General features: G+C 37.4%; 1 protein-coding gene across 2 annotated transcripts; it reads left to right on the top strand.

Moving 5' to 3' along the window:
- Positions 1-493: 493 nt before the first annotated feature.
- On the top strand, positions 494-25,618 carry HIKESHI (heat shock protein nuclear import factor hikeshi). 2 transcript variants are annotated; one of them, XM_032295845.1, is made up of 6 exons: positions 494-745; positions 1,572-1,744; positions 4,163-4,400; positions 18,282-18,433; positions 24,218-24,336; positions 25,259-25,604. In XM_032295845.1, exons 3-6 carry the CDS (start codon positions 4,250-4,252, stop codon positions 25,311-25,313), a joined length of 477 nt encoding a protein of 158 aa, XP_032151736.1. In that variant the 5' UTR covers positions 494-745; positions 1,572-1,744; positions 4,163-4,249; the 3' UTR covers positions 25,314-25,604. The 2 variants fall into 2 exon arrangements, with proteins under 2 accessions (XP_032151736.1, XP_032151735.1); XM_032295844.1 differs by lacking the exon at positions 1,572-1,744 and having other exon boundaries at positions 25,259-25,618.
- The last annotated feature ends 517 nt before the right edge of the window (positions 25,619-26,135 follow it).

Genomic DNA, 26,135 nt, shown 5'->3' with positions numbered 1-26,135 from the left:
GTGGGAGAACTAAGTGAAGCTGGAAAGAACTACTATAAATAGTAGACAAGTACAAAACAATTGGTTAAAGATTAGTACTTCTGAAATACTGTGTAGCAGAAAGAAACCCAGATTTGGATTAGGAATTGAATTCAGCCTCCAACATTTACTGCTGTGTAAAGATTTGAGGCTGGTCACTACAAGCCTATAAAATTTAGATTAAAATACCACATAGAATTTTTGTAAAGATCTAACGATGTGATTATTGTAAAAGCGCACTGTTAATCTCTCAGATGTTACAGAAACGTTACAAGCATTTCTTCCATTGTACATGAAAATGAGGGATCCAGACTGTACAGACTGTGTTGATATAGAACACCAGGACTACCGATCCCTGCCTGCAAAGCCCCCGGGGTTCCCTTCCCGGAAACCGGCGCACGGCCCTCTGGGACTTGTAGTCTTGTATTGGGGCTGACCGGCCTTCCTTAGTGGGGAAACCCGAGTGTAAACCCCGGAAGTACTCATTGTCTGAGCGGCGTGCTGCTTAGGAAGAGAAGGTCAGAGGTCGCCGTGGCAGAAGGCGTTCCTGCCGCTGGCCCAGTCACCATGTAGTGAAGGGGCATACACCCTCCCGCAAATTCTGGAAGGTTCTTAGTCTCGACTAGGGCAGTAGCCCCAGGACTCCTTGTCGCCGGCTTCAGGTCACTGCCGGCTGAACGGAGCTGCCGCTGCCGCCATGTTTGGCTGCTTGGTGGCGGGGAGGCTGGTGAGGATGGGACCGGGTGTTACCAGGAAGGGGTCAGGATACCGAGGGCAAAGCCCTGCTGTTGGGAGGGTGCGCAGGCGCTAGGGGTGCGGGGAAGCCCACTTGCTGTACTTTGGCTGGGTATGTGAGAATGGAGCGTTGGAAGCTGGATGCTCGCCTTTGCCCTATTCTGTTCAGATTCTTTCGAACAGCAGTCACCAGTATTAGTTGGCATTTATTAAGTGTGCATTTTATACCAAGTACTGGGCTAAGTGCAGTGCACGCCTTTGCTCAGTTATTCAGCCTTGTGTGTGGCGCTTATTTGGCACTTTGTACTTGATCCTCATAACTCGTGAGATGGTCTTTGACATTTTGAAATTGCGGAACTAAGCTTAATCGCCAGTATAAATACCTCCCTTATTAACGTGAGGTAGAGGTGAACTTGGGATTGAATCTGGTCTATAGCAAACTGAAGAACCCCAGTAAAAAATACGCTTAATTTAATTGGAAGGGGGCTGAAACTTAACGTGTGAGCCATATCTGAGATAACCAGAGAAGGATGCCAGTAGTGTGTTTCCTTTCTGGTCAAAATAGATAACCTACCTTGCCAAATTGTTAGATTAAATGAGATCAGCACCTGGAATTGTTTAGGAATCATCTGGAAGGTGAATCTTGTTTGTTTCCTTAGAAACCACATAGACATCAATTTTCAGGCCTGACTCCTTTCCCCTAGAATTATTTTTCCTTCTTTTTTCTCCTGGCTTTGTTAAATGTTGAAGCCCTTTTGCTGAATTGTCTTTTTTCCTCATCAAGTTTTGATAATATATTGTATTCTGTACATATACAGTTCTAAGAAGCCACAAAGATAAATTGGAGATGACTAGCCTCAGAAAGTTTGTCTCTTGAATAACTGGGAGACCCCTGTGGTGATGGTGGTAATTCATAATCCTGGTGAGATAATTTTGCCCCTGCACTTAATAGGGAAAAAGGACAAACCTGGAATGATTGTGACTCAGATCCGTGAGTGTTATTAATGAATGGCATTAAAATTGTGTTTTTTAAAGAATAAAAAGCCTATGTGTAATCCATGTATCTCTTACGTTGTCAACCAATTTGAAAGGAAATTTAGTTACGGAAATACCTGTCTGTATATATTGGGGATGCTTGGTCCTTTAATTATGGAGTATTAGGACACATTAATCAAAGGGCAAAAAGACTTCGTGGCATCTCAAAACTTAACTATATTACTCTGTTTGAAAAATCCACCTATCTAAACTTATTTTTTTCTTAGAGGGATACATCTTTTCTTAACATCAAAAATTAGAGTGTCATGATACACATTTGCAGAACATTCAGTACCTATACAAAGTTGACACTTAAGAAATATTTATTTTGCCTGGTGGTTATTTCAAGACTCATAAATAACAGTTTCCCATGTTTTTTATAGTTTATATGCATGCCAAAGACTGGTGAAATTGAATTTAATACTAATGCAGGCCATTTAGTTTATGTTCTTCGTTTTATTCTTTATACTGAAGCTAGAGGATTTTAAAATGGGTCAGAAGACTTCTGAAGAGGAAATCGGTATTTGACTTTAGGAACACTCAGCCTTTGTATCTTGGGACTTAATTTAGGGCAGAAAGTTGAGACTACTTTATAACTAATAGATAGTTAAAATTACATAGCAGTATATTTTTCTTAAGTTTCTTTGTGTGAGTAGAAGGATATTTTAGAGGGAAAACTTAATACACATATTTTCTCTGTAAAGCATGTCATAGCCTTCTTGCAGTTAGGAAGACTAGGCAGCACTTGGTCATTTTAAACAGCACGATCACCGGCAAAAATCACAAAAATGCTTTAAATAGACACTGTGAAAAGGACATTTTCACATGAGGAGGCCTGAAACAAGATGGCATGTTCCACCTCAGCTGCCAGTGTGTGAGTTACACAACTCACTTTTTTTTTTTTGAGACGGAGTCTCACTCTGTTGTCCAGGCTGGAGTGCAATGGCGTGATCTCAGCTCAATGCAACCTCCACCTCCGGGTTCAAGCGATCCTCATCCCTCAGCCTCCTGAGTAGCTGGGACTACAGGCATGTGCCCTGATGCCCAGCTAATTTTTGTATTTTTAGTAGAGACAGTGTTTTGCCATGTTGGCCAGGCTGATCTTGAACTACTGACCTCAGGTAAGCCAACCGCCTCTGCCTCCCAGAGTGCTGGGATTACAGGCATGAGCCACTGTGCCAGGACTACAATTCACATTTTCTGCTGCTGTTCATGAGTATGTCCATGAATGGCTGCAGAAATGCAGCAAGCGTTGATTTGGGATTTTAAGTTAGTTTTAGTGAGTAGGCGAATTCAGATACAGGATTTGTGAATAAGGATTGACTAATTACTTCTGGATTGCTTACCTGTTTTAATTATGTGAGATTCTTTTATGTATGTATGTATATATTTATTTAATTAATTTATTTTTTTGAGACGGAGTCTCGCTCAGTTGCCCAGGCTGGAGTGCAGTGACTCTATCTTGACTCACTGCAACCTCTGCAACCCAGGTTCAAGCAGTTCTCTGCCTCAGCCTCCTGGGTAGCTGGGTTTACAGGCACGCACCACACACCCGGTTAATTTTTTTGTTTTTAGTAGAGATGGGGTTTCACTATTTTGGCCAGGCTGGTCTTGAACTCCTGACCTCAGGTGATCCGCCCACCTCAGCTTCTCAAAAGTGCTTGGATTACAGGCGTGAGCCATTGTTACTGGCCTCTTTATCTTTAAACTGGAGGGTGAGAGCTTAGGTGATGTGTTTTGAATAACCTTTCATTTTTACAACATTATGAAGCAATAGTTATTTTTTATGTAAGTAAAATCCTTTCAGGATAGCTCTGAAATAATTTATTTTTATTTTATTTGAGACAGAATTTCACTCTTGTTGCCCAGGCTTGAGTACAATGGTGCAGCGTGGTTCCACTCACTGCAACATCCGCCTGTTAGGTTCAAGAGATTCTCCTGCCTCAGCCTCCTGATTAGAATAAAGGCTTAAGCCACCACACCTGGCTAATTTTTGTATTTTTAGTAGAGACGGGGTTTTGCCGTGTTGGCCAGGCTGGTCTTGAACTCCTGACCTTGGGTCATCTGCCCACCTAGGCTTCCCAAAGTGCTGGGATTACAGGCGTGACCTATTGCATTTGGCCTGAGTTATACTTTTAAAAGACTGCATTTAGTAAATTATGATTGTAAAACCAAATAGGTATTTTTTTCTCTATTAAAATGAACTTTTTCTGTCATGTTGGACAGTTTCATAATTAAGACTATCAAGCTAACATTATATTTGGTAAAAATACTATAATGGATTATGCTGGTAATATAGCTTATAAGCAATATTGTTAAGAGTTACAGAAACTCATAACACCATTGAACTAAGACAAGTTTCTTATTTTTCTAGGTGCAAACAGCTGCACAGCAAGTGGCAGAGGATAAATTTGTTTTTGACTTACCTGATTATGAAAGTATCAACCATGTTGTGGTTTTTATGCTGGGAACAATCCCTTTTCCTGAGGGAATGGGAGGATCTGTCTACTTTTCTTATCCTGATTCAAGTGGAATGCCAGTATGGCAACTCCTAGGATTTGTCACGAATGGGAAGCCAAGTGCCATCTTCAAAATTTCAGGTCTTAAATCTGGTAAGAATAATATATTAAAGTAGTTTTATAATTAATCAAACTTTTTTCTTAAGTAGCCTAACATAGAATATGGCTTTTTCCCCTTTCCATTGTGTTTTTCTGGTTGTTAAAGTAATACAAAACATTAGTTTTTAAAAAGACAATGCAGAGACTTTTGAAAAATAGTGAAAGACTTCCTTGGCTCCTCACTCCTGCCCTCTGCCCCTAAAGAGAACAACTCTTTGTTGTGGTATAAACCTTTATAAAATTTTTTTTTTGTAGCACGTGAGCATTTTAGCAAATAATGAGAGGAATCTTCTCATAATTTATAATATGTACATCCATGTGTTAAGTGAGATGATAAAACAAGGCAGACTTATACAGCAACTAGAATAGAAGTACTTGTTTTCTTCTGTTAAGATTTTTGAACTAGATTTGATCACCCCCCCGCAATGTTCTTCTTTTGGTTCTGTTGACATTACAGAGCTGTTAATTCTTTGCTTTGATACTTTGAGGCAGTTTGTGAAGAAATGTGAGAATGGAACTAGATTAGGTGCCATTTACACCAATCTGAATCTTGAATCTGATTCTGTTCTTGAATCAGATTCAAGATTCAGGCTCGCTTGAAAATCTAGATGAAGACCTGAAAATTCTTTTTTAAAAAAACTTTAATTTTTTTTGAGATGGGGTTTTCGCTCTAGTTGCCCAGGCTGAGTGCAATGGCACAATCTTGGCTCACTGCAACCTCTGCTTCCTGGGTTCAAGTGATTCTCCTGCCTCAGGCTCCCGAGTAGCTGGGATTTTAGGCACCCGCCACCACGCCTGGCTAATTATTTGTATTTTTAGTATAGACGGGCTTTCACCATGTTGGCCAGGCTGGTCTTGAACTACCTACCTTAGGTGATCCACCCGCCTTGCCCTTCCAAAGTAGTGGGATTACAGACGTGCAAATTCTTAAAATATAAATATATATTCTCCTAGAAACTGTTTATGGAGTCCAACGAAAAATTATATTTAGGTACCATGTAGGGTAATGTGTTTATATATATACCAAACATTTGGGTATCTGTTATGGAGATTTAAAGGTAATGATTAAGTTCTTGCCTGAGATAACTCTAGAGGAAGACATTTCTGTAGACCAGTAATTGGAAGGATGAAAAATAATAGTGGATATTTGTGTAAAGTGCTGAGGGCTAATAGAAAATGTAGCAATTAACTCTAAAGTGGGTTGGGGAAGGTTTCCTGGGGAGGTGATATTGGAGCTCTTAGGCATACAAGTAAAACTTTGTCAGGCCTATGAGAGATCTGTTGGGCATTTTAGGTGGAGTATGTAATAGGGGCATAAGGTGAAAGTTTGAAAGCGTGATGTGCTCAGAGTGACGTAAGGCAAGGTGTCTGTGAGAAAGGTGGGCATAGATTTATGTAGCACACTGACTCATTGGGAATGTAATAGGTAAACAGTTTTTAACATGCTTAGGTCACAGACCTATTTGATAGTATTCTAGAAAATATGTGTACCATAATGTAAATACTCAAATATTTGCATCCTCTGAAGCCCATTCATGTATCCCTCCCCTAAAGCAACTGCTCTTGTAGGTGTAGAGAAGCCAGTGAACAATTTGGGGTAGAGGAATGATATCAGATTTTATTTTGTTCTGACACCTGGGTGAAGAATGAATTGGGACAGTTCTATCTCCTCACAGAGGAGCTATTATTGTTTTACATAGTTGGTAATTTTACAAGGAGAAATGGGAGGCTGGGTGCGGTGGCTCACGCCTGTAATCCTAGCACTTTGGGCGGTCGAGGTGGTGGATTGCCTGAGCTTAGGAGTTCGAGACCGGCATGGGGCAATATGATGGGAACCCCTCTGTAGTAAAATACAAAAAAATTAGTCAGGCATAGTAGCATGTGCCTATAGTCTCAGCTACTCAGGAGGTTGAGGCATGAAAATGGCTTGAACCTGGGAGGCAGAGATTGCAGTGAGCTGAGATCATGCCACTGCATTCCAGCCTAAGTGACGGAGTGATACACGTCTCCAAAAAGAAAGAAAGAAATGGGAGAGAGCAAAACAAAACAAAACCAAAAAATAAGTGGGAGAGAGCAATATTTCAAGCTAAAAATTGTTTAGAATGGATGATAAATACTAATCTCTAGATTTAAGAAGCAGGTTAAGTCCCATGGTCCTTCTCTGTGGGGGTTTCATGAGATAATTATCATAAATCCCTAAGGCTATGGTTCTTAAAGCATGAGCTCTTTCCTGATCTGTATTATCAACATCATCTGGGAACCTATTAGAAATGCAGTTTGCTGGCAAGACCCCAGACCTAGTGACTCAGAAATTGGGTGTGGAGTCTAGAAGTCTGTACTTAATAAGTTCCCAAATGTTTGTGTTGCAAGCTAAAGTGTGAAAACTGCTCTAGGGCATCCATGGTACACATATTTGTTCTGAACAATCTTTGGGAGAATTAAGATGGTAGTCACTCTTAAATCATTTTTTATTCTTCTCTTTGGTTGTGCCTAGAAATAGACGATGTTATCTACAAGTAGAAAAAATATAAATAGATAATTCAGTTCATTCTAGTGAAATTACTGAACATTGAATATAAAGAGAAAGTAATAAAGCAGCCAGAGAGAGAAAAGTCATTTATAGCTGAACAGCAGTTAGTTTAGCAGACTTACTAAAAGCGTTAATAGGAGCCAAAACCCAATAGAATAATACCACTGATGTGCCAAGGAAAAATAAAATAACTTTGAAAACTGTCATTCTAAAGTGAAGAAACATATTTTCAGTTGGAGATGGACATTTGGGTTGTTAGTAGTTTTGGGCTCATAAAAAAATAAAACTGCTGTGAACAGTTGTCTGCAAATCTTTGTATGGACCTATGCTTTCATTTCTCTTGGGATGATACCTAGGAGTAGAATGCCTGCATCATATGGTAACTGAAAGTTTTATTTTTATTTTATTTTTTTATTTTTTTTTATTTTTTTATAAAGATGGGGCTTCACCATGTTGGTCAGGCTGGTCTTGAATTCCTGAACTCAGGTGATCCGCCCGCCTTGGCCTCCAAAGTGCTTGGATTACAGGTGTGAAGGCACCATGCCTGGCCTACTTTTTTTTTTTTAATTATTTTTATTTTTTTTCTCACTTCTCTCAGCTACACAGAATGTTTTACCTTTTAAGAAACTGCCAGACTACGTTCCTACATGGTTGTTTTGTTTTAGATTTCTTTCTTTTTTTTCCTTTTTGAGACCAAGTCTCACTCTGTCTCCCAGGCTGGAGTGCAGTGGCATGATCTCGGCTCACTGCAACCTCCGCCTCTTGGGTTCAAGTGATTCTCCTGCCTCATCCTCTCGAGTAACTGGGATTACAGGCATGTGCCACCACGCCCAGCTAATTTTTATATTTTTTGTAGAGGCGGGGTTTCACTATGTTGGCCAGGCTGTCTGGAACTCCTGACCTCAGGTGATCCATCTGCCTTGGCCTCCCAAAGTGCTGGGATTACAGATGTGAGCCTCCACACCTGGCCTTGTTTTACATTTCAACCAACAGGGTATGAAAGTTCCAGTTCCTCCATGTTCTCACCAACACTTGGTATGGTCAGTTTCAACCATCTAATAGGTGTGTGGTAGTATCCCATTTTGGTTTTAATTTGCATTTTTCTAATGACCAGTGATATTGAGCATTTTTTTGTTTGTTTTTGAGACCGAGTCTCATTCTGTCGCCTAGGCTGGAGTGCAGTGGCACCGTCCCAGCTCACTGCAACCTCTATCTCCTGGGTTCAAGCAATTCTCCTGCCTCAGCCTCCTGAGTAGCTGGGATTAGAGGCGAGCACTGCCACGCCCATTAATTTTTATATTTTTTTAGTAGAGACTTATTTTTGTATTTTTTGTAGAGACAGTTTTACCATGCTGGCCATACTGGTCTTGAACTTCTGACCTCCAGGGATCTACCCACCTCAGCCTCCCAGAGTCCTGGGATTATGGGTGTCAGCCACCATGCCTAAGCATTTTTTAATGTTCTTGTTTGCTATTTATGTATCTTTTTTGGTTAATATCCAGATCATTTACATGTTTGTAATTGAGTTGTTTTCTTAAAGTTGTTTTGAGAGTTCTTTGTGTGTGTTTGTGTGTGTGTGTGTGTGTGTACATGTATATATATTCTTGATATAAGTTCTTTATTAGATAAATGATTTGAAAATATTTTTTTCCCAGTCTTTGGCTGGTCTTTCTCTACCAGTGATTTTGTTTTTGTTTTTTTCCCATCCCCTGTAACAGTGATTTTTGTAGAGAAGTTTTAACTTTTGATGAAGTCTAATTTTTCAGTTTGTTCTTTTCTGGGTTACTTTTGATGTAAGAAATCTTTGCCTAACCCAAGGTTGCAAAGATTTTCTCCTAGAGGTTTTATAGTTTGAGATTTTACGTTTATAACTGGGATCCAATTTGAATTTTATATTTATTGCAAGGTATCTGTCAAAATTTTTTTTTGGCAAATGGATATTTAGTGATTCCAACATTTGTTGAAAAGACAAAATCATGAACATATTTTTTGGTATCCATCATCAAACATGTTTACTTGATACTCACTTGGGAGCTTTTGACTGCTTATTTTAAAGTAAAATATAGGTTAGGCACAGTGGCTCATGCTATAATCCTGGCACTTAGGGAGGCTAGTGCAGGTAGATCACTTGAGCTCAGGAGTTTGAGACCAGCCTGGGCAACATAGCAAAACCTCATCTCTACAAAAAATTCAAACATTTGCTGGGTGTGGAGGTTCATGCCTCTGGTTTCAGCTACTTGGAAGACTGAGGCCTCAGGAGGATTGCTTGAGCCTGGAGGCAGAGTTTGTGGTTATCTGCAATCATACCACTGCACTCCAGCCTGAGGAACACAGCAAGACCCGTCTTCAAGAAAAAAGTAAAATATAAATATATCAGTATTTACGTATTGATCTTAAAGGAAAAGAAATAAATGGACATAGATACTTTTATAGGTTTTTTTTGACAAACACGGTATCTAACAGTTGGAAAACATGAAAGAGTAAATGGATTCTTATATCCATTTATATAATAATCATAAGCAATACAGGAGTAGAAGCAAGCTTATTTTGCACCCAAAGTACATTGCATTGATTAAGGTGAATATTAGTTACCAGCCACTAGACCAGGACGCATTGGTTGTTTTTGGAGACATACCAATTAAATTGTGAATTTAATTGCCTCCACCTTACCCCATTCTTGACACAGCTTTGCCAACGTTTTGAGTTTGGAATGGGCACAATATTTCTTTTTTGTTTATGATCATCTCTATATTCCCTATAGGACATGCTTAGGGAACAGTGAGAAGTGTTCTGTCCTTTTTGTACTGTATTTGACTGTCTTTTCTCTTGTGACACCTAAGAGATAGGGGAGGCACTTTAGGATCATAAGAACCCAGACATTTCTTTATTGTATTATTTCAACCAATCTGGAGAAAAAATGTGTTAATCCAATTACTGTATCTGAAATTTTAGTAGTTTCTCAGTGACATATGTTTTCTGTTGTAGAGGTAAACAGTCTAAAACCCAATCCCAGAGTAATACTTGATCTAGTATGGGAAATACTAGATTTATTTTCATTCTGATAATACTAGTTCTTTTATTATCTGCTTTTTATTTTATTTTTATATTTATTTTTTAATAGACGAGGACTCTGTTGCCCAGGCTGGAGTGCAGTGGCTGTTCACAGATACGATCCCACTATTGATCAGCATGAAGTTTTGAAGCTGCTCCATTCTGACCTGGGCTGTTTCACCCCTTCTTAGGCAACCTGATGGTCTCCCATTCCCAGGAGGTCACCATATTGCTACCGAACTTAGTGTGGACACCTGACCAGCATAGTGCACTACAACCTAGAACTCCTGGGCCCAGGCAGTACTCCCACCTCAACTTCCCAAGTAGGTAGGACCGCAGATGCATTCCAACATGTCTGGCCTACTGGCTTTTTAAAAAATAAATGGTTTCTCATAATTTCCATGATAGCAAGACTATTCATAGTTTTATTCTTAAAAACAAATTTTCAAGGCAATATTTGTGATGGTAGAGCACAATGCTTTATTAGAGAAAAATGAAGCAACTTAATATATTTAGAGACTTAGTGCATATCAACATAAAACAAATAACAAAATGCTGTTAAAATGTTTTGGGTGGTTCTTTACTAGTTGTTTGAAAGTGTTTTGAATATTTAAACTATCAAAATTCTTAATTTATATAAAACATTAGACCAGGCCGGGCGCGGTGGCTCAAGCCTGTAATCCCAGCACTTTGGGAGGCCGAGGCGGGTGGATCACGAGGTCGAGAGATCGAGACCATCCTGGTCAACATGGTGAAACCCCGTCTCTACTAAAAATACAAAAAATTAGCTGGGCATGGTGGCGCGTGCCTGTAATCCCAGCTACTCAGGAGGCTGAGGCAGGAGAATTGCCTGAACCCAGGAGGCGGAGGTTGCGGTGAGCCGAGATCGCGCCATTGCACTCCAGCCTGGGGAACAAAAGCGAAACTCCGTCTCAAAAAAAAAAAAAAAAAAAAAAAATTAGACCTAGTATTCATAGTAGGAAATGGTATATCATTAAAACATAAGAATAAGTGAACTTGTAATAGGTTTATATTTTTCAGCTTTTCAGGTGCCCTTTCATGCTTGTGGGTTTAAGTTTGATTATATTGGGAAAACCTAGCTAACTAGCACATCAGGGTTAGGGAGAGGCTTGCTGAAGTAACTTCAGGCACTTGATTGAACTGGGAATGTATTAAGTAACAAGTCTAGCAGAATTTTATGGGAGCTAGAGGGTAGAGAGTTACTTAAGTAAAACAAATTTCAGATTAAGAAATTTGGGGCCAGGCACGGTGGCTCACGCCTGTAGTCCCAGCACTTTGGGAGGCTGAGGCAGGCAGATCACTTGAGGTCAGGAGTTCAAGATAAGCCTGGCCAACATGGTGAAATCTGTCTCTACAAAAAATACAAAAATTAGCTGGGCGTGGTGGTGCGTGGTTGTAATCCCAGCTACTCCAGGTTGGGGCAGGAAAATCACTTGAACCTGGGCGGCGGAGGTTGCAGTGAGCCAAGATCTTGCCTCTGCACTCCAGCCTGGGTGAGAGGGAGACTCCACCTCAAAATAAAAAAAAAATAAGTGGGAACCTGCAAGTACTGTAATATATGAGCCATAAGATCTTGTATTATGATTCTTAAATTATCCATTTATATTGTGAAAGCTTGGGCAGTTACTTTAGGCATTTCTGTTAAGTAAATTACAGAAGAAAAAACTATCTGTTTATGTAGTTAAGACTGTTGTGTTCTCATTCATCAGGTAATTATTGAACATCTACTTGATGCCTACTTTCAGCATCTGCATGTGTCTGTGAATATTATATATCACACCAAGACATTGTTCAGAGGAGACAGAATAGTGAGCTGAGATAAATGAGATTGTCTCTTTGGAAGATTAGACTGGAGCAGGAACTTGAAATATGAGTAAGATTTGGATGGGATGGAAGTGGGAGGATGGGAATCACATTTGGAGATGATTAAAGTCATAAAAGTAGTAATATGCAGTGCATCTTCAAGTGACAGTAAGGAGGAAACTTTTAAGGGTGGCATGTTAGGTTCTTTTTTGGGTAGAGTGAAAGGTAAGGTTTTAAAGGTAAACTGGAACTTTGTATGAACGGTCATGCTATGTGGGGTTTATGTTTTTTCTTGTAAGCAAGTGTTTGGGCAAGAGAATGATCTTAAAATGGTGTTTTAGAGTGGGGCATGGTGGTGGTGTGTGCCTGTAGTCCTGACTACTTGGCAGGCTGAGGTGGGACGATTGCTTGAGCCCAGGAGTTTCAGACTAGCATGGGCCAACGTAGTGAGATCTCATCTCTAAAACAAAAACGAAACAAAACAAAACAAAATTATGTTTTGGGAAAATAATTTTCTGGAATAGCTTAGGGAACCTTATTAAGACTATAGGGAGCAAATTCAATTAGGAAGGTTTTATAATGATTGAAGAATGAATGAAAGGGTAGCATACATTTAATATCTGCTATGTGCAATGCACTGTGCTAGGTTTTCATATGTATTATATATTTATCTTTCATGGTAACCTTAAGAGTTTGGTGTTGCCTCTGGTTTTCAAGATGCTGAATTTCAGAGAAGTTAATTTTTTTGCTCAGAGAGTCTTCTAACTTTTAGTGAGTATGCATAGATCTACTTATTTCAAACAGGTATATGTTGAATGTTATATGGCAATACCGTACTTCAATTCCCTATTAATGGAAATCTGGGTTACCATTTTTTAATTGTTTGACTAGCAGTGCTACAATAAATATACTTACATATATCTTTGTACATAGTTTCTAGTACTGTATTTCTGTAGAAGAAATTCCAAGAAGTGGAACTAAGTTCCTGTATTAAAATGGCCTTTAAAACAAATGGTATAGGAGGCCTAGACGAAGGATCCTGAGTGGGTAATGGATCATGATTGTCATGACAGTTTTTAGAGTCTTAGTAAAGGTACAGTGTCCTTGTTACTATATAAAAGACTAGTAAGAGCACATCCCTGCCAAGTATAATAGCCATGAAATATTAGAATGAAAAGCCCTAAAATAATTTAATTGATTCCTTAATTTTACTTTTAGGACTCTTGAAATCTAGAAAGTTTTGAGTGTTCCTGAAATAGAGCAGGGATTAGATACTCAGATTTTTAGTTCACTGTTCTAAGCGTAGTAGGTATGTTCCTTTCCTAAAGTAAATTTAAGGAGAAAACATTCACATAGATTGATTGATTGACTGATTGAGATGGAGTCTCGCTCTGTCTCCCAGGGTGGAGTGCAATGGTGTGATCTTGGCTCTTTACAACTTCTGCCTCCTGAATTCAAGTGATTCTTGTGTCTCAGCTTCCTGAGTAGCTAGGACTACAGGCATGCGCCACCACATCTGGCTAATATTTTGTATTTTTAGTAGAGACTTGGTTTCACTGTGTTGGCCAGGCGGGTCTGGAACTCCTAGCCTTGAGTAATCCACCCACCTTGGCCTCCCAAAGTGCTGGGATTACAGGCGTGAGCCACTGCACCCTGGCCGCACATTTATTTCCATGGTTTTATGTGTGTGTGTGTGCACGCACAGATAACTCACATGCTTGTAACTGCTGTCTTCTGCCATTTTTACTTAATATTACCTCATAATGGATTATGAAATGTTGATGGGTTCCAAAAGTATTAAATGTTTAGTTACCTTTTCTTTTCCTCCACTCCTTTCCTGTTAGCCAAGTAAAGTGATAAACAGATACATTCTTATTTTTACATGAGTTAAGATGGGAAAAGAAGATGAAATTTTTATGTTTATTTAAAAGGAAAAGGTGATGAGTTAAAAAAAAAAAAAAACTTTCAGAAACAGAGATGTGGAGGATATAGTCCACCCACTTTTTTGCCTATTTGTTTTAATTGGTAGTCTAGAATAGTGTTTTGTTGGTAAGCTATGGTTTGATTAGTAGAGATGGGGTTTCACCATGTTGGCCAGGCTGGTCTTGAACTCCTGACCTTGTGATCCGCCTGCCTTGGCCTCCCAAAGTGCTGAGATTACAGGCATGAGCCATCACACCTGGCCTGCTATAACTGTTTTCTTTAGTCTTCATGTCTTTTGCTGCTATGCACACTTACAAACATCTCAACCAGTGGACTTACTTTTAGTTTTTGAATTTCCCTTTTGAGCAGTTTTATCCATTAGAAGGATTGGTACTTCGTGAGTTTTGTTCTTTTGTAGAGGTCTTCTAAAGAACAGAGAGGGGAAAAAAAAAGATAGAACATTTATTTATATGTTTTTTAATAGAATGAAACTCATTTTATCTTGCTGTTACCATATGGACCTTTTTGTAAATCTAAGAAGCATTTGGGAATATTACAGGTCTTGTTTTTCCTATATCTTGAAGCATTTTGTTATTTAATCCAAGAACTTATTTTATCAGTACTCATCAAAACTATACTTACAAAAAGTGGGCTAAAATAAAAAAAAAAATGTTAGAATTGGCTAGAGTGGAAGTTGACAAACTTTTAGAAGGGTCAGTTAGAAAATATTGTAGCCATTGTGGCTACATATGATTTCTGTGGCATATTGTTCTTCTTAAACAACCCTTTAAATATTTGAAAACCATTCTTGGCTCCCAGAAAGGTTGTGGGACCGATTTGGCTTGTGGGCCTTGGTCTGTCATTGCATTAACCTAACAATTTTCATATTGCATTGCCCAAAGGATTATGCCATCTTTTACGTAATATCAAAGGAGTCTGGAGACACCATCTTTATGGTCTCCTTTTAGCTTTTATTGAACAGTATGTAAACTCAGACTTTTAAATATTTTGTTCATAATGGCAAAGAGAAGAAAATTGATGGAGGAAGAAGTTTCACAATTATTAGGTTTCACAAAAGAAGTTTCACAAAAATCAGGAAGTGAATACTGAAAGGTAAATTCTAGACTGATGACGATGGTAAAGTGGATCATATAAGCAAAATTACTTACTATGAATTTTCAGATAAGTCCTCATCATCTGAATTTTCTCAATATAGATGCCAAAAAAATGAACAGGTTGTAACCATAAGCTATAACCTATTAGATATCTGACTTCTAAAATTTATAAAATGGATGTGTTCCATGTTCATCCATGATGCCTGATGGGCAGTTGTATTCAGAGGACATAGCCCATTTCGGCTGTGTCTTAAAAACAAGGAAATGTGGATTGACAACCTGGATTTGCCGTATTACTCACCAAAAAAATCTAATAAAGTTGTTTTCCACTATTTCCTGATTCTTGTAAACATTCTTTGTAAAATATGCGTGTGTGTTTGTGTGTGTAAAGGTTCCATTAGATGCAGATAACAAATGATGATTACTGCCTTTCCTTGTATACTGAGAGTAAAGAACTAGCTTCCTTTAGGATTTTTTTCCTCTGAGTTGTGTTTTGTGTTAGGCTCTTGATTTACATGGAGGAGGGATGCTTTGAGAAAGTCTTAAAGAGTAGCTGCTGCATTTACTGTGTGTTTTAAAGAACTTGATCTAATTTATGTTAGTTTTTTATATTAAGAGTAGGTTATCTATTTTGCTTGCTCTTCTGTTTTTGTATTTATAATTTATTTTGCATTTATTTGATAATGATATGCTTTAATAATGATATGTTTTCTGGATTTTAGCGTAATTCTAGATTTAAAAGAAACCAAATGGTAGAGTAAGGAACTTCAGAAAATCCAGTCTTCCATAAAAGAATAACAACTGTCAGAAGATCATGGCTCACTGCAGCCTCAATATCTTAGGCCTAAGCGATCCTCCCACCTCAACCTCCCAAGTAGCTGGGACCATAGCATGCACTACCTCGCTTGGCTAATTTTAAAATTTTTAAAGAGATGGAGTCTTCCCATGTTGCCCAGGCTGGTCTCAAACTTCTCAGCTCAAGTGATCCTCAGCCTTTGAAAGTGTTGGGATTACAGGATATGAGCAATTGCATTTGACCCAGAATCAGCTTTTTTGGAGTACTCATAACTAACCAAAATCTTGTAGCAATCAGGGCAACACTTATTCAAGAAAACCCACCAAATCTCAGTAAGAACAGTGAGCTTTGCGGCATTTGGCTACCCTGGTCCCATCTGCTTCTCAGCTCAGTGGTAGCCTTGAAAATAACAGTCTCCATTCCTGGTGCTGATACAGGAAGTAGGATAGACCTAATTCAGAAAAAAAATTGTAATTTACTTGTTTTCATCGTCTGATGGCTTGCTAGACTGTTTCAAAAAAAGATGTTTGCCCTTATGTCACCTAACTTGGAGCTTTTCTGATGGAAAAGTAACTACCTTGGGGGTATTCGTTAGAAGTATGGCAAAGGAAAACTGTTGGAGCAAACCAAAACTAACCAGATAGATTAGAAATGAGATGCTTTGGGGAATAAGGGCTTTAAAATTCTCTGACATATTCTTGGGAATCTAGAAGGGCACATACATGCCCAGAGCTTTGTGCATGCTCAGGAAAGACCTGAGAAGACCCTAAGCTTTCTCTTCTGGCTCACTTTAAGTCTCTGCGCAAGCAGGAAATGAAGACTAAGGTGGAGTTATAAACTGCTTGGGTGAATATTGAAGGCATGTCTTAACACACAGAGCCCATCTGCAAAGACTAGCAGAACTTTTTGGTTTCAGATGTTTAAGGAAATTTTTTATAATCACTAGCAGACTACTAACCTATGGAATAGAGACTTCACTGGCCACACATAACAAAGAAACAGACTTTACAAATTAGTGCAGAAAAGTCATTAAATGAGGAAACAACTACACAAAACAGTAACAACAGACCCCTAGAAGGGGAAACCTCTGATTTATATAGAGTTGTCACACTGTAATATTCAGAATGTCCTGCTTTCTACAAAATAATTATAAAGTATACAAAGAAGCAAAGAAAGACTCTTATACAGAAGAAAGGAACAGAAACAGCCCCCAACGAAGCATAGACAAAGACTTTAAGTAAGCTGTCTTTATTATGCTCAAATTGCTAAAGGAAACCAGGAGAATGATACATCATCAAATACAGAAAATACAGAAATTATGAAAAGAAACTGAAAGTTTATAGCTGAAAAGTACAGGAACTGAAGGATTCACTAAAGGGTTTAAATAGCAGATTTGAGTAGACAAAAGAAAGAATAAGTGAATTTGAAGATAAATTAAGTGGAATATCCAGTTTGAAGAGCAAAGACTTAGAGATGTGTGAGACACCCGCAAGTGCACTAACATGTACAGCAGACACAGTGTAATGACAGTAACAGAAGGAAAGGCTCTCTAGAGGGCTGCAAAGAATATTTGCTATGGTCTGAATGTTTGTTTCTTCTTATATGATGTTGTCTTTCATATTTGTATGATGAAATCTTAACCCCAAGGTATTGGGAGGTAGGGACCTTGGGTAGTGACTGGGTCATTGGAGCAGAGCCCTCATGACTGGTATTAGTACTCTTAGAGTAATAAGAAGATCCCTTGCCCTTCTACCATGTGAGAACACAGTGAGAAGTCACTGTTTGTGATCCAGAAAATGGGTCTTCAGCAGATACCAAGTCTGCGGGTTCCTTGATCTTAGACTTCCCAACCTCCAGAACTTTGAGAAATAAATTTGTTACTTATAAGTTACCTATTTTATGGTGTTTTGTTATAGCAGCCTGAACAGACTAAAACAATATTTAAATAAATAATGCTCAGAAATTTCACAAATTTGATGAAAGACATTAACTACATTTAAGAAGCTCAAGAAACTCCAGGTAAGAAAAACTACACCAAGACACATGATAATCAAACTGTCAAAGGTAAAGAGAGAATGTTGAAAGCATCAAGAGAAGTAACTCATCACATACAAGTATTCTGGATGATTAATGGCTGATTTCTCATCAGAGACCACATAGTCTTCTAGAAGGTAGTGGATTGGCATATGCAGAGTTCTGAAAGGGGGAAAAAAAAAAAGCTGTAAGTGAAGAATTATATATTCAGCAAAACTGTCTTCAGAGATGAAGGAGAAATACTTTCCCAGATAAACAAAAACTAAGTCATTGCTGGCAGACCTGCCCTATAAGAAATGCTTAAAGGGAGTCTTCTCTATTTATTTTTCCCACACTCTGTTACTGTTGGTGTCTAGCTGCAGTAGTGTCAATACATTTTAGAAATATAACAGGTATTTTTCTGGTGGGAAACTTTTAGTTCTCTTATCCTTTGTTAATATGCTAAAAACTAAGTAGCCTTTTGCATCTATCTGAAGAGACAAACTTGCACCTAAGAAAACTTTTTCATGTATATAAATCAGAGGTACTTTACATATTTACAAAGGAAATTGTATGACTACAAGTTAAATTTGAAATGTGTGGCATATGTTAATTTCTTGCAGGAGAAGGAAGCCAACATCCTTTTGGAGCCATGAATATTGTCCGAACTCCATCTGTTGCTCAGATTGGAATTTCAGTAGAATTATTGGACAGTATGGCTCAGCAGACTCCTGTAGGTAATGCTGCTGTATCTTCAGTTGACTCATTCACTCAGGTAATGCAACACACATTTCATTCTTTACCTCCCCCTCCACTGCTATATTAAGGTATAAAGACAAATTAAAATCATATATAACTATGGTATACAATGTGATTTTCTTGATACATGTTTACATTTTGTTTGGTTTTTTGAGAGATGGAGTCTCACTTTGTCACCCAGGCTGGAGTGCTGTGACGAAATCTTGGCTGACTGCAATCTCTAGCTCCCGGGTTCAAGCGATTCTCCTGCCTCAGTCTCCTGAGTAGCTGGGACTACAGGCATGTGCCACCACACTCAGCTAATTTTTTAATTTTTATTTTTTTAGTAGAGACAGGGTTTTGCAATGTTGGCCAGGCTGGTCTTGAACTCCTGACCTCAGGTGATCCACCTGCCTTGGCCTCCCAAAGTATTGGGATTATAGGTGTCAGCCACTGCACCAGGCCTATATTTTTAACTAAAATCAAGCTATTTAATGTATCTGTCACCTCACACAGTCATCATTTTTTTTGTAGAGAACACTTAAGATCTAATCTCTTAGCAAATTACAAGTATACAATACATTAATAGTAACTGTAGTCTCCATGCTGTACAATAGATTTTCAGAATTTTTTCATCCCGTTGAACTGAAACTTTGTGCCCTTCGACCAATATGTCCTCATTTTCCTTTCCCTTCCACTCTTCAACACCTGGCAACTACCATTCTACTCTCTGCTTCTGTAAGTTCAACTTTTAGATTCTACATATAAGTGAGATCAATCATGCTGTTTGTCTTTGTGCTCCTGGCTTATTCTACTTAGCCTATTGTGCAGAGGAAAAATTGATGATGTAGGAGAGCAGGGAGAAGTGCTAAAGCAGTGTTCTTGAGTAGAAATGGCAGCATATATTGAGGTGTTGACTTTAGACAGGATAATGTGTATGTGGGTACAGATTCAGGAGGTTGGTAGATGTGATGAGAACTTGTGCAGGCACTCTCCTGATTTCTTCTTCTTGCTTAGTGAAATAGAAAGGAAGATCATTAGCCAAGACTGAGGTATCAGAAATTGAAATAAAAAAAGACTTATTACATAACTGGCAGAGGATGAGTGAATGGATTAAGGGAACCATATGTGTTTGCCTGGCAATACCAGAGGTGTACTTTTGAAGGTTGTAGTCATGAATTTAAAGGAGATTTGTCACATCTTTGAAAATGTACTTAATTGAGAATGAGACACTCTGGGTCCCAAAAATGTTTTTTTCCATAATTTTACAAATCAACTGCTGTGCTGAAAACAAGCTATAAAATAATCATAGTATCCTATGTAGACAATATTTAAAAGGGGTCTGGAAAATACACATTAAAATGTTGTCAATCTGGAGAAGAGTAAGAAGCCTTTTTTACTGTACATGTTTATAAATTGAGTGTTTTAAATAAAACTATGTTTTTAATTAAATGTATTATGAAATATTTTAAATACACAAAGTAATTTATACATTCCACATGTAGTTATTATGTAACTACTCTGTACCAGGCATTTCTAAGCATATATAGATAGATACATACAGGCCCACAAAACAGAGTAACACCTATCTTTATAGAGCTCTCTTTATGATGGGGTTTATATTAAGACTTCCATTGCCCCCTGGATTTAACTGTTATATTTTGTCATATTTGCTGCAAATTTTTAAAAAAGAAATTAAGGCATTATGGGTATAGCCCACTGCTGCCTGCTTCTCTTCCTCCCTTTTACCTTCTTTTTATTTCTTTCCTAGTCATATTTTAGTGCTAAAAAAATTCCTGTGTATCCACTAAATAGGTATAGTACTATCTGTATGTGTTTAAACATGTTTCTAATTTCTTAGTTACTCCAAATTTTTATGAGTATTACATGTATTGGTTTAGTCAAATAGTTTTATATGTGAAAAAGCTGTCCTCTGTTACGACTTTACATTCTACTTCTATTCTGCTCCTCAAAAGCAGAATAATTTTCAACTCCCCTCCCCTTTCTAACCTATTTTTTACTAGTGTCTATTGTTTTCATGTATCAGAAAAAAAACTTGCTTAATCTGTTATTTACTTTTTTCTGGTATAGATGTTTTCTATTTACTTACAAATAAGACATGATGAAACTCTCTCACTCCCCTGCTTCCCAACATGTACACACTACTTTTCTCCCCACCTTCTCAGCATACATTTTTGTTAAATGAGTATTAAAAGTTTACAATATTATGAGAGCGTAAATATTTTTCAGAACTGAACCATGTGTGGTACAACGATTACATTTCTTTTCTTGTATAATTTTTTGTTTTTCCTGGTGGTTTCATTTTCCTCATTTTTTTTCCTTTGCATAGATTTCTGTTTCCACTTGTAATTTAAGTTTAAACTCTACCAAGTGTAAATTGTCATTCAGTTTATTTAAACATACCAGTTTTAAATTGGTCTTGGAAACATTCCACTTGGAACTCTCCTTTCTTTATTTCCTTTTTTTTGAGACAAGGTCTCCCTCTGTCGCCCAGGCTGGAGTGCAGTGGTGCAGTCACAGCTCACTGCAGCCTCAAACTCCTGGGCTCAAGCAGTTTCCTCACGAGTAGCTGGGACTACAGGCAAGCATCACCAAACTCACCTAACTTTTTAATTTTTTATAGAGATGGGGTCTCATTATGTTGCCCAGACTGTCCTTTCTTTTTTGTTCCACTGTTGACTATTCTCTGGACCTGCTGTATAGCTGTAAACAAGGTTATTTCCTTTCACCATTACTATAGAAATTATTTTTGTTTGTCTTCTGTGTTTAATCCTTTGTTTTCTGGTTCCTTTGTTTTTCCTTCTTATTTATTTTGTATGTTTTAAAAACGAGTATAAATAGTATTCTGTACAACTTGCTGTTCACTCAACATTATTTTTAAGATTTATCTATGTTGATACATGAAATATACTTTGTTTTGATTGCTGCATAATGTGCCATTGTATAAATGAGCCACAGTTTTTTTTCCATTTCATTTTTCATGTGTTCTCACTGATAGTAATCAGACCTTTAAAATTTTGCCAAACTTATGGGTGAAAATTAGAATATCATATTTAGTTTATATTTCTTGATTACGAGTGCTGTTGAGCATCTTTTCATACTTCTGGGCCGTGTTTGTATATCCTTTTATAGGAACTGACTTTATTTATTTATTTATTTTTTTGAGACGGAGTTTCACTCATGTTACCCAGGCTGGAGTGCAATGGCGCGATCTTGGCTCACCGCAACCTCCGCCTCCTGGGTTCAGGCAATTCTCCTGCCTCAGCCTCCTGAGTAGCTGGGATTATAGGCACGCACTACCATGCCCAGCTAATGTTTTTGTATTTTTAGTAGAGATGGGGTTTCACCATGTTGACCAGGATGGTCTCGATCTCTTGACCTTGTGATCCACCCGCCTCGGCCTCCCAAAGTGCTGGGATTACAGGCTTGAGCCACTGCGCCTGGCCGAGGAACTGACTTTATATGTATTGTCCAATTTTCTATTGTATTGCTTTTGGCACTTTTTAAATTTAGTCTTTTGGGAAAAGAAACTAAGATGCTTTTATGTGTTCTGGATAATAATCCTTTGTAAACCATGTTTCATTTTTTTCCTTCTAGCATGGTGCTTGTCTTTTTAATATTGCTTATCGTGGTTTTCCATACAGATATACTATATTTGTATATGAATTTATTGTTTCTTTTATGATTTGTGGGTTTTTTAATATTTGAGAAATCCTTCTCTACCCTGATATGTAAAGATGTGTGTGTGTGTGTGTGTGTGTGTGTGTGTGTGTGTGTGTGTGTAGAGGTGGGGTCTTGCTATGTTGGTTCTTACAGCCCTAAGGTTTACTTTTTGAATTATGTTTGTGTGCAGTATGGGAAGGGAATTAAATTCATTTTTCCTCTTACGGAAAACTAGTTATAGCCCCATTAATTGAGTAATTAGTCCCTTTTTTTTTTTAACCATGAATAATAGCATCTTTGTCATATATGCTTAGGCTTATTTCTGGACTCTCTCTTTTATTCCAATTAGTTTATTTGCCTGACTCTTTGCCAGTAAGTCTTAATAATCTGGTAGGGCAAGTTCTTCCTCATAGTCATCAAAATATGTATAGGTATTCTTCATAATAATTGTGTAGGTATTCTTCATAATAATTATATCAGCTTGTTGAGTTTTATGAAATAGTATTAGCTTGTCAAGTTTCATGAACAACCTTGTTGGAATTTTATTGGAAATAACATTGGATTTATAGGTTTAATTTGGGGAGACTTGGCCACTTTTACCACATTGTCTTCCCATATGTAACATGGCATATCTTTCCATTGAATATATATAGGTTCTTTTGTTTTCTTTCAGTAGTCTTTATAATATTTTCCACAAAAATCTTGATAGTTTGTCTTAGCATTTTTTCTAGGCATTGGAGAAAATGCTTTCTTTATATTCTGAATGGAATTTTGTTAAAGTTACACTTAAAAATTATTGTCACTGGTGTGGAGGGTTGCTGTTAATTTTTTTTCCCCTAATATTGATCTTTTCGTTGTGACTTTAGTCTGGGTACACTGGCACATGCCTGTAATTCCAGCACTTTAAGAGGCTGAGGTGAGAGAATTGCTTGAGCCTAGAATTTTGAGACCAGCCTGGGTAACATAGTGAGATCCCATCTTTATAAAAGTAAAAAATTATCCAGGGATGGTGGTACATGCTTGTAGTCTCAGCTACTTGGGAGGCTGAGGCAGGAGGATCACTTGAGCCTGGGAGGTCAAGGCTGCAGTAAGCCATGATTGTGCCTCTGCATTCAAGCCTGAGTGACAGAGTGGGACCCTGTCTTAAACAAACTGATAGTGACTTTACTAAATTTTTGATACTAATCAAGTGCCTTCACAGTAGACATTCTTGGATTATATTGCTTTCATATTAAACAACCAAATTGAAAAAACCTAATAAGACAATTTCTCTTGTGTAGAGAAGAGACAGCATAGCTGATTTTGATCTTTGAGAAAGTGATGCTGGCAGGATTATATTTACGTGAGTAGAAGGTAGTATTATCTTTAGAAGTTCAGTTATATTTAGGGTTAGTACTTAAGCCCATTTGATTCTCAGAAAATATGAATTCGTTTACTTCTAGCTTCTACCAAGGAGACTTGGAGTATAGTAGTGAATCTGATCATTTTAGAGTCAAGGAGAAGATACAGGTTAGAAAACAGAGGAAACAGTATAGTGTTGGCTTTATCTTCTTTCCAGCAATGGAAATAATCAGTTGTTCCTTTATACTACGTAAACTCTTATCTCTCTGGCAGGTAAAAGACTTCTTAGAGATGATTACTATTTTATACGAGAAAATGTTGGCCAGGGTGGTCTCGATTAAAAAAAAAAAAGAGAAAGAAAATAGGTTGATTTGGGGAGAGTGACAGTTGAGGAGGGACATAGTGGATGCAGATGTGGAGATGAAAGAAAATATTTTGAAGAAAAAGGTTTTTCTTTTTTTCCCCAAAGTGAGTAGCATATTTCACAATGTCATTATATGTATGTTTGCTCTTAACTTTCTTTTTTCTTCATTTATTTAATTTTATTTTTTTGAGACAGGGTTTTGCTGTGTTGCACAGGCTGGTTTTCAACACCTGGCCTCAAGTGATTCTTCTGCTTCAGCCTCCCAAAGTTTTGAGATTACAGGCATGAGCCACTACACCCAGCCAACTTTTAGCATTAGACTGTCTTAGAACTAACAGTCCTTATAAACAAGTTAATATGAGAATATTTTTAATTTAAAAATACTGAGTTCTAAATGAAGTATAATCCATTAATCTATTATTAACTTTTCAGTTCACACAAAAGATGTTGGACAATTTCTACAATTTTGCTTCATCATTTGCTGTCTCTCAGGCCCAGATGACACCAAGCCCATCTGAAATGTTCATTCCGGCAAATGTGGTTCTGAAATGGTATGAGGCATTTTCTGTCTAATATTACAGCTTTTCGTAACTGAGCATCTATTTTGCCTGTGCATATATTCCTTTTTTGACATTTAAACATAGTCTTTTGTGGACATCAGCACTGCATGCTATTGAATTGTGTACTACAGAGATCTGATGAGAAACAGTTCTTACCCTATTTTGTTATATAGTAGCCATTATGAATTTATAAAGACAAGAAAACATAATTGCCTATGTTTTAGGGACCACTATTAAAGCTTATAAATATTTGTTTATTTTCACTTAGAAGTACCATCTATGAGACTTGAAATATCAATCAAAACTTTATGTTGTTTTGAAGATCTTGATCTATAGTAAACATGTATCTTTAGGGTATGAGAGTAGTTTATACTGCACCCTAAACATGAATGGCTAATGAATCTATTTTCCAACTTTCCCATGTTTTATAGATATTTCTTTTCACTTTGAATATCCCAGTGGTGGGAGGATGTCTAGGAAGTGTTTCTTGAGAAGTGGTACCATGGTGTAGCATGGAGAGCACTGGAATGCACTAGGTTTGAATTTTGGCATAATGTAGCTATATGACCCTGAGCTAACTTCTCTCATCTGCTCATCTATGGAATGAGGGAATAGAGTTTAATTCGATTTTTTTCCTTAACTCCCTTGTAGCTCTTAAATTTGCAGAAGATAAACAATTACTAAAATTTTTTACAACTTGTGCTCTCTGATAAAAGCTAATCAAAACTGCCCCCATATTTAAATTCCTATGCTTGCTGTCTTTTTATAAGAATAATTACATTTCCAGATTATCTTTTTCCATAGCTTTTTAGAAATGACATGCAAAATTGTTTTGGATAAGTTATTTGGCAGATAGTGAAAGATCCTATTTTAATTTTCTTGTGAATGTAAACATATGTGTTTTCTTTTCCAGGTATGAAAACTTTCAAAGACGACTAGCACAGAACCCTCTCTTTTGGAAAACATAATAATTTGAATAAAATAATTTTTAATGGATTCTGAAATCTGTCATGTTTTGTAGACAACTGGCTCCATCTAAAAGTATGAAGGCAATGGATCATGAAACCTAAGTTTAAAAACTACTTAATGACTGAAGCTTAATTAAAATCTTTATTAAAAATTGAAAACATCGAAAAATGAAAATATGTTCATCATTAGTGACTTTTTTCCCCCTTAAGCTTAAAATACTATTCAGAGGCAAAACATTTTGTTTTGGCCATGGTTCATTTTTTACTTAAAATAAAGTCTATTTGCAACAGCAATGTGTCAAGTAGCACTGCATGTGTAATTATTTATTTAAATGAAACTGGTTTGCTGGAGTAGTTAACTTTAAATTACCTATCTCAAAATTTGGGAGACTTGAAAAACATGAAATATACATTTTTAAATATGGGAAAATTTTCAGGGACTTTTTCCTTAAGATTACCAGTTTTTTCAATTAATACAGCTTGGCTGTCACTTTTTATATCTGCAGGTTCATATATGTTTAATTAAATTGCCATATGGGTGAGCTTTTATTTAATACTGGTAAGCATTTATGTGTAGAATACAAGATTCTTCTTGTTAATGGATGATTTTATTGGTTCATGTTCTGTTGATTATAACAATACCTGAAATTGGGTAACTTATTTCCTTAAATTTTTCTTTTTTTTGAGACAGGTTTTGCTTTGTTGCCCTGGTTAGAGTGCAGTGGCGTGATCACAGCTTATTCCAGCCTTGACTTCCTGGGCTCAAGTGCTCATCCTGCCTCAGCTTTCCCTGTAGCTGGGACCACAGATGTACATCTCCAC

This window comes from Sapajus apella, unplaced genomic scaffold, assembly GCF_009761245.1.
Source record: "Sapajus apella isolate SASKATOON/1434 unplaced genomic scaffold, GSC_monkey_1.0 scaffold34, whole genome shotgun sequence".
Lineage (NCBI taxonomy): Eukaryota > Metazoa > Chordata > Mammalia > Primates > Cebidae > Sapajus > Sapajus apella.
Note: the sequence above shows the minus strand (reverse complement) of the source record. Positions and strands in the feature narration are given on the sequence as shown.